The sequence below is a fragment of the Mastigoproctus giganteus genome, chromosome 3, assembly GCF_048544385.1.
Source record: "Mastigoproctus giganteus isolate SK-2022 chromosome 3, ASM4854438v1, whole genome shotgun sequence".
NCBI classification, from domain to species: Eukaryota; Metazoa; Arthropoda; class Arachnida; order Uropygi; family Thelyphonidae; genus Mastigoproctus; species Mastigoproctus giganteus.
The window spans coordinates 176,040,019-176,053,938 of record NC_143577.1 but is presented as its reverse complement, the minus strand read 5'-3'; the positions used below and the strand labels follow the sequence as shown (position 1 = coordinate 176,053,938).

The window sequence follows — 13,920 nt, the reverse complement described above, 5'->3', positions numbered from 1 at the left end:
AATAATTTCGACTATGATGACTCATGCAGAGAATAGTAAGTGTTCTACACAGGCGTGATAAAGCGGCACGTTTATTGTTCTGACGTTTGATAGACATTATCTCCATCCATTGCCTGAGGGATTGCAGGAAACAGATAACTGCAGATGGCCACTTTATTGCTGTCTTCACTTACTGCACTGTAAGAACGAGATTCGAGCCATAAAACCTGAACTATTCTGTTAAATGCCCTTTTCCTTCTGTAAATAACTGGTTTTTGTAAATAACGGAAATTATTGCGGTGTAATATTACGTGCTACGTGTGTTTTTGTGTATATTAATGTGCCAATTGAATACAGTTTCTTCCTCTCTCAAATGAAATTAGTCAATATTGTTATTATTCAGTAATACCTCACTGCATTGCACACCACTCGCCTTTGAAATTGGTTTATCCAAAAGGTGGTTATATTAGGATTGCCAAGCTCGGTAAACCTGAGAGAAACACACAAATGATTTTCAGTGTGACCTTCGCAGTTAGCACAGTAGTTACGATTGCTGCCCACACCATACGGGAAAGATCTATGTTTGAAACCTGTGTAGACAAGAGGAATCTTTATGGGGTTCCCTCACGGTAGCCAAATTAGTCAGTTTAGAGAGAGGGTTGCAGTTTTGCTTCCAGAAATGGGAGGAAGAAAAACAGGGAAAAAGAGCACAGAATACATGCAATTATAGACGTCATACACGTGTATGATGACACCCCATGACCTTAATTGCTTTGGCGAGAAGCCAAAAAACAACCATAACAGTTTGAGAAGCATTCCATGACAGTAAGTAGGCCTGCTGCTCGTCTGAGTTAAAATCCCATTGAATACTGGAAGAATTCTTAAAGGCTTCTTCAACCAGGGCTGTGATTTTCTGGTGTCGGGTGGAGGGATTGGGATTTTTTTTTTTAGTTATTCTGGGTTTTTCAACCCGCATAACATGAAAGATGGTCCATTTATACCTGATAAAATCACATCTTTATCAGAATACCGCATAAATTAGCGCGTGAAGACCAAAGTCGATACGTCAAAGAATTCAGTCGATACGTCAAAGAATCCCCAAACAACTTAAATGCTACTCAAGAAAATCATCAAAAAAGATTTTGAGACTTATGTTGTTTTCCATCAAATGAAATTTTATGTATGCAATAAAACTAAAATACTTTTGAATTCCAGTATTCGAAACCGCGATCAATAGCTTCGTTTTAATCATGTTTAACGTGTTCAGTAACAATTGAAGGAAGCATGTTGTTGTTGTTGTCATAGGGTTTAAGTATATCAGAAACTTAGGCCATATTGCGCCGTATATAATATGCCTGAAATTGCATGTATTCTGTAGTCGATTTGCAGTTTGTGGATAAAAAACTCGAGTTTCCGGGAGAAAGAACCTGCTGTCCTCGCTTTAGACCGACCAACTTGCCCGCGTCATTTTCAGGATTCGAACTTAGATCTTTTCTATCTGGTGTGAGGAGGACGGTGATTATACCAGCTGTGCTACTCACGAGGGCGACGCAAATGGGCCGCTCGTGGTTAGCTCCAACAGAATTGGAACTCATCTCTGAAGACTATAGTGTTGGTCATCATTGGTCCTTTCTGGACACTACTGCTACGTTGAAGACGATGGTATATTGTAATGGACTGCAAGAATAGTGTGACTTCTCCATCATTTGTTAAGGAGTGTTCATTGGTCCGGGGGAGTAATGGCCCAAGGTATTTCGGCGCCCCTGAAAATAATGAATTCTAGCGCTACCTCAGATCAGAAATTTCTGTTGATCTCATCTTAAATTTTCACTTTAATTTCTCCGTTTCGCATCATAGGCAGGAGTATTTTTCCCTTGCAAATCTGGATAAATAATTATTAGCCATTTTATAATCATATTTCTCGAACAACGAAATTTTATTTCAATCGAAATACAGGATGTCGTAGAGCACAGAGTGGTCAATCACGAGGATACAAAAGTGCACGCGTTTGAATGACCGTAGTTCGAATTCACGTGAATACTAAATTCAGATTTTCTTGTATTCTTTATCTATAAACTCCTCTGACTTTATGTGGCTGTCCCGAAGTATGAACAGAAAATCTGTTTATTTTTTTTATCTATTTGTCATGTGACTTCTAGAATTAACCATCACTTCCCAAATTGTGCTTTGAACTGCGAAAATCTGCAGCAGAAACGTATGAAATGTTAAAAACGGTTTATGGTGATGTAATGTTAAGTCGTGAATGTTATAAGCGATTCAAAGACATACATGAGGATGTTCGCGATGACCCAAGAAGTGTGCATCCGCCGACCTCTCGAAATAAGAACAGAATTGCAAATTATGGTAAGAGATTGCATGAAGATTTAGGGAAAGGGGGGTGTCTGTGCAAAATTTGTGCCGCACAAATGATCAGAAGCAACTAAAAGTGTCATCATGTGAAGAATTCTTCCAGACTTGTCAAGACAATCCTAATTTGCTCAACTGCATTGTCACTAGAGATGAGTGTTTCAGTACGACGAAGTGTCAGAGCATGCACTGAACTTCAAAATAATAAAATTTACCAAGGCCCAGGAAATTTCGTTTACAGAAGTCCAGGATCAAGACGATGCTGATCATGTTTTTCGATAAACAGAGTGTGTTTCACAAGGAATTTGTATCTGAAGGGAAAGAATCAATACTGCGTTCTACGTGCAGGTGCTTCAAATACTATTGAAGTGCATTTCCCGGGTGAGGCAGCAATTTCGAGAGAAAGGAAGGTGTTTCTTGTTGCACGACAATGACCCCGCCAATTCCGCACTTGTTGTGAAGACATTTCTGACGAAACGTAGCTCGTACAGATCACGCATCCGCCCTACTCCTCCGATCTAGCACCAGTGGACTTCTTCCTCTTTCCTAATGTGAAAACTGCCCTCAAAGGAAAGAGATTTCGGGATGTTCAGGACATAAAGATAAACGTGACGGGCGAAGTGAACATCGCCTCTTCGGACGCCTTCAGTGACTCTTTTCAGAAACTTTTAGAACAGTGAGCTCATATATAGTGAGTATGGGCTTGGCCCACACAAGGTTCTGAGTTGGATATCATCATTCTTCTCTTTCTTGGTGATTCCTCTCTCTATCAGGGTAACTCGGCAATTTTTTTTGGCTGGTGCAGCATAAGCCTCACACTTCCTTGCACCATTGTATATATTATTTGGAAAAAAGTGTAATATTTATTTGTTATTATCATTTTTATTTATTTATTTTTTGTTATTGCCCTCCGCCTAAATTTAACAATCAATCAATAAACATTGAAATAGTGCCAAAATACGCATCACGCTCACTCGTTTTCTAGTATTTCAAGTTGAAAAAACATATATGGTTTTTTTTTAAACTCTACATTTTTTGTGTTCCACCTTAGTATGACACTGCAAGCACATAATTTGATCTTTAAACCACATATGAAGTGTTCTTTATGAATACCAGATGGCGCTTTTGTCCAGTAATGACCACTAGTGTAGACTGAAATGATTGAAATTCATGCCGTGTAATAGCAAGTCAAGGTGATTTGATAAGCCTCCAGACACTAACGTGACTGAGCATTTTGAAACAAAGGTTTTTTAAGAAAAAAAGCGTGCAAGTATACGCGAATTAACTTACTTTAAACCCGAAAAAAAAAAGCAAACCCCGCTAAACTGCTATATTTTTCCTTTGATTAAAAAAAAAAAAAAAATTGTTTCATTTTAGTAATCACTTACTTTCTAATCCAAAATAAAGAAATACAACTGTAATAATGTCAGTTTTTTATTGTCTGAAAATTAATATATTACAAAGACTTTTAAATAAAGATTATAAATATTTGTTTATTAAAAATAAATACTGTGTATATCGCGTCGTTTTTGATATGTAAGAAGTTACGTAACTTATCGATAGATGGCGCCACGAGAATAATTCTCAAACAATCATCCTACTGTATTTATGATATGTTTTTAGCACACTTCGCTTCACTAGTCTCCAATCTTTTCGTTTATTCGTACGTTTACAATAATGCGAACCGGTATCAGGGTACTCCAGAGACAAGAGGTAAGCACGCCATATTTGTATTTAATCTAGGACTGATGAAATGTTTTTCACAATGCTGTTAGGTAAAGGTTATTCAATACTTTACAGGAAGGTGGACGATGAGCAGAGTATTAAGAAGTAAGCAGATACCAAAATGTGGAGTGTACGCAGTTACTGCTTCTTACTCTTCTCGTATCGATATACTAAAGGAATTTTCTCGAGTGATGCGCGAATGTAACGAGAAGTTAGGCAATTGTTTATTGGATGCCATCTTGATATTTACGAATCCGTTTTATTTTCCTCTTGTAATACAGCAATATTGAGATTATATCGATCACGGATAATTTTCTTAAGCGTAAAAGAAACATTGTAAGATAGACGAAAGGTGGATTGGCACGTGCGTATAATACTGACACCCTTATATAAGAAGGAGCGAGACTGTACTTTCTTCTCGCTCCACTCCATATGGTAATCGCTAGCGGGATTCGTGTTCTCACATATTAAGACTTTAGGTCTGCCCAGGTGTTTCAAGAATGGCGTCTTTTAAGTGTGAGAAAAAGTTACAGTACGAAACTTCAAGTAACGAGATGACTCGGCAGAAAAAAAAGGAGCTAATGTGGAGTTGAGTGGAGATTTAGAATGGCGGACAGACATGCAGAACAGTAGTTAATGGTTTCGTGTAAACTTAAGTTGCACATAAATTTTCTTTTAAGCCTACGAAGACACGTAGATGTTGGCAGAAGCCACGGCTGAGGTTTGAAGGTCGTTTACGCTAGCAATACATAAATTAAAATTCTTTCTACGCGTAAACTGATTCTGTAAGAGTGAGAAAGTGCATTTACCTGCTAAAGATCCACGCGTGTCTTGTAATTATTTTGCAATCATTGCTGTTGAAGAAGTAATCGGCATTTTATACGCTTCTGAGCCAGTCAAGACTCAAATAAAAACATTTCCTGATCAAAATTTCTGGGTTCTATTGCAAAACTGCACTCAATACTTCTTAATGGGAAAGTGCTGTGTATTCGTAGTACAACACCGAGGCAACTCGTAAAGCTGGGGAAAGCTCCTCAGTGGTTTGAGCAGTGGAAATAGCCCCTTGATGGCTTCGCAATTTCACAGTTTCTTTTTCTCAGGATCTTCAAGGTCAATGTGAGATCAAATGAAACCAATTCACATTCTCATAGGAAACCTGCTTTGTGTCGTGTTTGTTGACAGTGCTGTCAACATAAACAGAAGTGACTAAGTTGTTACGATACTCCCGGGAAGCCCCGCTGTGTAACGTTTGAGAAAATGTAAGACTTCTGTTGCTGTGTAGGTGAGGAAAGTGGCGCGAACTTGTCTCAAGAAGAAAGGACAGCTTTATCTAAGTAGTGAATACTGCGGCACTTGTGAACGAGATTCGCGTGACGTATAGTGTAATTAGTTATACTTAAAAAAATTGTAATTCTTAACTAATTTCTTGCAAACTTTCATGCAAAGTAATGACTTTCTCCATAATCATCGGGTCGGCGCATGACCAAAATATTTTGGCGCTCCCTTTACTAACGTATAGGAGCCAGCTCCAATAATACTGCATGTAGCTAAAAATAGATAAGTGGAAAAACGCCCGTAAGTCTCGACACCCTAGTGACCATTCTCTTTGGTTGGCCCTAGATAAGACACCTTTCTCACACATTAGAACTGGAATTTGTCCAGGTGTTCCGATAGTGGTGAGCAGTGGAAATTAAAAGCTACAGACAGACCCAGTGTTCAGAAAGCGAAGAGTTTTCTGTTTTCTCAGTGATCCAATAATCCTATTTGTTGTGTTTTATTCCATACTACATGAGTGACATTCTTTGGATAGTTTTAGCAATCAGATCAGTTTACATGAATCGTAAATTTACCAATTAAGGACAGTATTTCAAACACGACAAAGTGTTTGCATTGTTCGGGGTCATTGGGAAATGCGTGACAAGGGATAGGGAATGTCAGAGAGGGCTTACTTACTGTGAACTCTTTTATTACGTTGTTGGATCATCCGAAAGTGGTCATTGTACGGTTTAGCGGTGGTGTGATTTGGTTGTTAAAGGTACTTCTTGGGCAATAAAGCGGGGAGACCTCTGGTGTTGTTAGGTTCGTTTAAGGCTTCTTGTGAATGTGCGTGGGAAGGGAGTGTAATAGTGTCAGTATACTGCAATTATTTTACACCTTTTTCGACCTTGTCTCAAATTGGCATAGTAGTGGATAGCTAGGTTCGTATCACCACCACTTCACTGGTTATAATACTTGAACAGTAGCCTTCAGCATTGGGATGAAAAGGAAGAAATGGATAAATCCATGTGGGTTCTCACTCTTTCCACCAGGGTTGCTGTGCAGCCACAAACGATAAAAAAAATTCCATCGAACTTGACACAGTGAACTTAACCCCTTGCGTACGTTTTTATTCACCCAATTCGGTAAGTTTTTTTTTTTTTTTTTTTTATCTCTTCAATCCTTTCCTTTTCTTCAGGCACTGAGCTACCACCCGAGTGTGTAGGGAAAAAAAAAAAACAGGGGAAATCTTTATCCTAATCACGACACTCCAGAAGAAAATCAAAAGAGTCCCCTCTCCCTACCCTGCACTCGAATTCTCTCCCCACATCGCAGCGAAGACATTTCACAGGCAGGGCTCACACTTGGCAGTTCCAAATGATCACGTACTTCACCAAGGCCAGAGAGCGGGACAAAGCACATGCTCACGAGCCACCTTACAAGAACATCTGCTTGCACTTTCCCACGCCTGTTTCGGCGCCACCGCTCTTCGCCTCCTTGAGCGGCAAAGTGGAGCTGGCTCGGATCACGTGACCCGGTTCCCCGGCTAGCAAACAAATCTTGCGCGCACGTGTTCGTTCGCAGAGCGCGACGGCGAAACCGAGGGGAGCAGGAGTGAAAGAATGGCGTTCCTCAACTTCCATCCACCAACTGGGGCCAGGCGGCTGGCGAACAATAAGTACGGCGTTCTGAACTAATTTCAAAAGAGAAGAATAAGGTCAGGTGGGAAGCGGTTTGCGGAAGAAATCGAAGAATTTCAGCTATGTCTATGCATATACACTGAACATACACGCATAACACCATAAGTTGCACAAGGTATTAATGTCCACGTAGAGTGGACATTAACACGGCAAAATGATTCATCTGCTGAAGATATTCCGAGATCTTTCTCTCTCTTAACACCAAAATATATAACAGCATATGTGTTTGTTTGTGTATAGCATAATCTCGCATTTTGTGTTATGTAGTAATCGTCTCTTCAATATTATAACTGTTTTTATGCCACCCTCAGTTACTTTCGATTATCTCCAGAGCTTTCATCTTCGTGGATCTTTCTAGGAAAAAACCTCTAATACCTATTCAACAGCCCTTCTTTCTCTCTCTCTCAGCAGTCTCGTTTCAGGCGAGACTTTGCTGATTCACGCGAGGTCATGTGCTACACTTCTACTACCCCTGTAAGCTTTCCACTACTTCTCTCCGATTGGTTGGTTTGACTGATGCCCCTCCTCCTCACTGTTGCGTCATGTTTGTTATCGCTGTGCCGAGAACCTAGAAAAGTTGGGCCAGTGGGGTAGTAGCTAGCACACCCGTGGTGAACAGGCGTAAGGTTCTGGTGCTCAGTGGCAATGTCTGCAGTCGTATTGACGGGTTACTTTGATACAGATGGATTTGGGAAGGTAAGTGTGTGTGATGCCTATTCCTATCAGGAATTTTCTAATTGCTGTGGCACTTCTAAAAATTGCAGTCTCCATTTTTATTGAGTTCTTCTGGCGCTAACAACCGCAATCTAGGTCAGCCGATAGTTGAGTGGTGGTTTATCTCACCCAGCTGGCAACAAGTGGGTGGCGGATGCACTCCAGTGTGGTTTGAAGACGTTGGTGAGCCTGTATGAGGTTATCTGTCCACGATGTATTTTTCTTGAGAAGTGGATTTTAAAATGTTTCAGAGATGGCGAGTAGCATCTTAATATTTTGTTCTCTTATTATTAATTTTTCGCCCTAAGCGTGAGGCAGATTCGGCGTTTAAATTAAAAGAAAAACGGCACTGTTATAAGCCTCAAATTTCATAAATCGCATTGGTGAATAATTGCAATTTTGGTCTTCAGCCAAAAGAAAAAATATAATAGTTTTTTTTAATATTTTTTGGAGATGGCCCGATTCACTGAATTTAACCTGCAAATAGCATTTGTGTTGTTAATTTTGTATATTATATTGCCTGTTATTGAGATAATTTTTATGATTTTACGATGGTAGAAAGTGTTTAGGTATAAATATCCAGAAAAGATTTCCCAATTGTTAAATACACCCTGAAAAAATTCAGTAGATTGTATTAATTATAAATATTCTTTGTGAGCTATTTATAATATGATAATTGCAGTCTAACTAGTTGAAGTAGAATGATTTTTATTCGATTGATTTTAGTTAAAATGTGGATTCGCGCCAGTTCTCTGGACCTTACCACGTCAGTCTCTTCTCTGGTTGCATACTCAGCTTGGTCAGTTCGTGTGGTAGCCATTTTATTTGGATGTAGTTCACCAAATAACTTTTCTGTTTCTGTTAGTAAACAAAAATGCCTTCGCGGACATTTTGTGTACAAACAGACATTCTGTAGAGCCTTTTTCATTCAATGGAGCAATATTTTCTAAAAGCTGCAAGGAGGGAAAGTTATTCTCGCTGCTTGCTCTATGGTACGGTACCGCAAGTAATATGACAGCATTCGGCGACCACCGACTTTCCGTAACTGCCTCGGCTTCGGTTTCTCCTCACTGGAACGCATCCCTGAAGAACAACCGCAGAGAATGGATTTTAACTGGCTTAATGAGAAACCATTGAAGTATTTGATGGGTCTTCCAGTTCGGTTATGGCTGGAACTGTCCGCTGTATGCAACATCGTCAGATTTCACCATCTGATTGTAATAAACACGGAAGTTGATAGGTTTCATGTATTGCACCGGACCAGGTTTGCAATATACGAGTCTCCGAAAGTGCTCTTTTGAATCTTCCAAAAGTTTTTCAAAAGAAAAATAGATAATGGAAGATATTTTTTGTGTATATATACGGGGTTTTTCTAAGGAGTTTCTAGAACTATAAAGTATATGGTACGTGTTCAAACTTATTTTTGGAAGTGCATTTTGTGTATGAATTGAAAATTGTTTCTGATTTAAGGTACCACTTTAAAAACAAAATCAAATTAATGTTTAGGGTAAAAGCCTTGAGTTATGAATACTATATAACGTTATAGTACAGTTTTGGAGAGCTTCGGGTTTTTAAGTATTTGCCAACAAACCAAGTTGGCAACCAATGTGTCATTTTCAATCGATTTAAAGTGTATAGTACAATTCAGTCAACCCGTTGTTTCTCAATATAAGATTGAGGAAACGCAAATTGCTCACAGTTCTTACAAACCTAAGGTACAGTCGTTAGCCTGTACCATATTATAATTTAATTAGATGAAAGGTATTTAAAAAATCAATGAATATTTGATTTATTTTAAATAAATAATAATGTAACGTTTGTTTTAATAAAACTACTCTTATCCAAACTTAAATGAAGGTTTCTGTTTTAACTATGAATTTCCTTAAATAGTTAAGATTGTACTAACACTAATTAAGAGTTCTAAACTTTTAATTCGATTATGCATGTGCTTGTATAAGTTTTTAGTTTGTGTCCATCTGCTTGGCTGGGCCCTTGGTGAGCACTTTCTTTGCGCCTACAGATAAATCCGCCCCTGTTCGTGGCATACTTTTCTGTCTGTACATAACAAAAGGAACGTCGTAGTGCGAATATGGTCTCGTATTTACAAAACGAACGTGAGTTTGCTTTCTGAACATCATGACTTTGTAACGTGACTCATACTCGGTGAGTTGCAGGAAAATGAACACGCAGCAAGATGTGAATGACGCTGCTACCTGCCACATAGTAGAAGCAGGTGTGTTGCCAAGTGATTCCTGTCCTTCGAATCAGCCACGTATAGAAAAAAAAAATATGGCCGAAGTGAGGAAGAATTATGATTACAATTTCAGTATCAGCGTACTGTAATCGGAGAGAAATATATTCCACAGTGTTTATGATAAGAGCCAGGACACGACTCCAGCCTGTCCCATTTTGGGGACTTTAGAAGTTAAAATTTAATATTAATAGGATATTATATAATCTTTTCTTTGGTTAGTTTAGTCAGTGGTCTTCCAACTTCGGGGTTGCAGTTTTACCTAGGATGGTAACATTTAAAAGCTTATAAAGCATCGATTATTTTTATTTCTGGTCAAATAAAGGATGCTGTTGATGACATCGGTCTATAACGTACTTGTAAAGAAATATTGCTTTAATAAAATGAACCCAGATCTTTCTGTTAAGTGAAAGAAATCACTGAATCAATGTACTGTCACTGAAGAACTCAGAAAATGGACTGTATATATGAAATAAAAGGAGGAGGAACTTGGTACATTGCATTCATCGATTTTAAATCCTACAGGGCAAAAAGTTGTATAGTGTTTATAAACGCATTATGATTTATTTTTCTCTCAAAAACTTGTTTAAAATTATTAAAATAAATTAAGAAAATATTGAATATCTGTTTCTGTAAAAATATGTAATGTTTGGAGACAGGGCATTGCAGAAACTATGAATTTCGTTTAAGGTCTAAGATGGCAACACGCAGCATTTCCCTTTCTTATACTTTCATGCATTTAGCTTCGGCTCGATGTTAAATTCAGTCTAGAGTTCCCACATGAAGTGTTCTGGTTCACATCCTGCACAATACTGGGAGTTTAATGCAAAGGGAAAGGCCTGTCGAGAATTGTTACAGTGCATGTAGCTGTCACTGCAATATAGCAGTAAAGAACTGTTTTAAAAATTATCGAATGTGTATTAACGATGAGCATATTGTGGAATATCAAAGCTAATTCTTCCTGTGGAAAAACTGGGTGCCTTGTTTACAATTTAAATGGTTTACATTGATGTTTAACTGTAATCCAGACAGTTTAATAAACGAACAAAGATTCGTCGTCCAATACAGTGCAAGTTATCGAGCAGATTCCCTCCGTCAGTCAGTAGAACTTGCATGTTGTTGTCCTTAGAATGTCGAAATGGGTTTGTTTAATGTTAGATATCTGTGGAAAACGTCGGCCTTCGTAGCCGAGTGGTCAGGAGCTGGATGCATAGCACACGCTCTTTGAGTAGACAGGGATTCAAACCCCTGACTGCTAAATACTGTCGATCTGCCAACCCGCACTGGACTAGCGTGGCAGATTACGGTCTATTTCCCAACGTGAATCGTTGAGGAGGCTTCCATCCTGCAGTGGATTGATGATGGCTGCAGTTTACCTTTGGAAAGCAGCTGGGATATTCGCTAAAGCTTAATGCTTACTGGTCCCGAATCGGAAGAAACTGTGTCCCTACTTAGGGCGATTAATGGTGCCCTGAATGTCGAAAAATGGATGTATATTGTTCAGTGACATAGGAACAAAACCATTCAATTTCGATTTGTCACAGCTTGAGTAAGAGGGTATGTTGCTATACTCGTGCGGCAGCGTGATGTCACATTTTGGATAATTTTTCGAGCCAGTCTTGATGGCCACACGCTTGTGGTTTAATATTGGTAGAAATTTGATTGTATTTCTGGTAATTAGCTAGTCCTAAATTCTTGATCGAACCATCTTTGAGATTATTTTAACTAATGAGCATTCTTTATTTTTTAAATAAAGGTAAAATAAGATTAAAAACCAATGTCTTTTAATTTTAATTACTCAGGAGAAAACACAGTACTAACAAAATAGTTCCTTGCTCTCTTTTTTTTCACAAATTTTAGCTTATCTTTGACGTACTTTACCATTAGCTTGGATGATTCAAAAGAGAAAAGTGTCTGAATAAAGCTGGATTATTAAAATTAATAAAGTAAACTTCATTTGAAATTGATTAAAGAATCCAGGTTTTTAAAAAAGTGTTCGCATATTTCTTATGTAGGTTAATTTTAAATTACCAGTGTAGAAATTTCACTCCAATGAGATAAGAAGTGAAGGAATTATTATCTTTTGATGTATTAAATATTTAAAATTTCTAGCAAGAAATCCATTCAGATTTAGATAACTTAATCTGTATAATTTTCTTTACAGTCCATCTCGTCCACGCACAAAGGTTTCTTCCCGCAGGACAGGAAGGCCGTAGGATCGTCAGTGATTCCCATCGGACAGCGGCGGAATTCCGTCAGCACTTCAATGTTCGCTTCAAGCCCACCATCCCCTAAGTCCTGTCTTCATCACCAGTCTGTAAGAGGATCGGCGATATCCACACTCTCCACGATGCCATCTCTGAATTCCCTGTCTCCCGGAGGAAGGGAACAGCACCGCAAACTGGATAGGAGCATGAGCGAGCCGGTTGATAAAAATAACAATAATACCACCACCAGCAATAATAATAACAATAACAACAACAACAACAATAATAGTTCCCAGCCTAGACCTAATCAGTTAAATTCCAGTCGTTACAAGACAGAGCTGTGCCGACCATTCGAAGAGAATGGCTCTTGCAAGTATGGTGAGAAGTGCCAATTCGCTCATGGAATCCAGGAACTACGCACACTGGCCAGACATCCCAAGTACAAGACGGAATTATGTCGCACCTTCCATAGCACGGGGTTTTGCCCCTACGGTCCACGCTGTCATTTCATCCACAACAGCGAAGAATCGAGGAAGAGTCTTATTAGTAGCCTAGCACAGCTGCATGTTTTCGGAAATGAGAACTCAACCGCTAACACCCCCTCCGCTCCTACTCCCCCTACTCCACCTCCTCCTTCAAACCCTCGACCAAAAGCGCTGTCCATTGGCAGTTTCAGCTTGGGCTCTGCTGGCGACCTTTCTCCTCCGTCCAGCTTAAGCGGAAGTCCCACTTCCCTGAACAGTTTCTTTGGTGAAGACCCTTTTCCTAATTATTCGTCGAAGCCACAAACTCCAAAATCGAATTCGAAGACCACCAACATCACCCCGTTCGTCTTCTCTCCAGAATTCACCACGATGGCATCGTGGAAGCTGAATACTTCCCGTCTTCCAGCATTTGGAGGTTCCCAGCCAACCTTGAATCCCATGGGACTAAATGGACAGGACATCCCAGTTACTACAGAGCTGTACGTGGATAGCAACAACATCGGTTACTTCACCATTGCCGGAATGGATGCTTCTCCTCCATCACCTGTGGAATCCTTGGCGGGTTCTCCCGAACTCGAGTGCCTTAAAGTAGGAGGAAGTGCTGCTACTACTGCTGTACCTATATCTTGCAATCTAGAAGCCAACAAAGGTTTACCCCGCCTTCCTATCTTCAGTCGCCTGTCCACCAGAGAGGACTTTGAGTAAAATTTCTTCAACCATTCGCCAAGTGGCCTTAAAATATTGACTGTTTATAATTGTCTTAACTTCTGTACAGAAGTTAGGCTTTAAAAAAAAAAAAAATCAGAAACGCTCAATATATATAAATATATATATATAGATATATATGATAGCCAGGGACCATGCATTATATACACTACATGTCCAGTTCCATTTTTTTTGTAATGCTTTTAATCATTGCAGGCCATAGTTTGTTTGTTCCCTTGTAAACTATGTACAATTAATACGTAGCTAGCTATTTATAAAAAACTCGGTTATTCGCCAGTATGCAAATCAGTTCTATATGCTGATTTGCTAATAGGCTTTTCATATATTTATTTCAATTGCATTGTAAACTAGTTCATTAAAGCGCCTGGATTGGAAATCAGACAAAGACCACATAGTGGTAAGAAATGGGGGTGTTCTCGCCTTGTTTTCGTACTAACTTAAGTACCGATCAAGTCGTATACTTCTCCTTAACTAGTATTTTATGCACTGGAGAGCGCCTGCTACACGAA

The 13,920-nt window shown here is 39.1% G+C and overlaps 1 protein-coding gene across 3 annotated transcripts in view; it reads left to right on the top strand.

The window, feature by feature from the left end:
- The window catches only part of LOC150088428 (uncharacterized), a 30,849-nt gene extending 17,339 nt beyond the window's left edge, over window positions 1–13,510 (top strand). Inside the window, exons 1-2 of one of the 3 annotated variants that reach the window (XM_090369504.1) lie at window positions 3,990–4,059; window positions 12,158–13,510. In XM_090369504.1, coding sequence (XP_090225630.1) covers window positions 4,024–4,059; window positions 12,158–13,390 — 1,269 coding nt within the window. In that variant the 5' untranslated portion in view covers window positions 3,990–4,023 and the 3' untranslated portion in view covers window positions 13,391–13,510. Of the gene's footprint in view, window positions 1–3,989; window positions 4,060–7,405; window positions 7,725–12,157 lie in introns of those variants that run through there. The other 2 variants (XM_090369503.1, XM_090369505.1) reach the window with 2 other exon arrangements.
- Window positions 13,511–13,920: the final 410 nt, after the last annotated feature.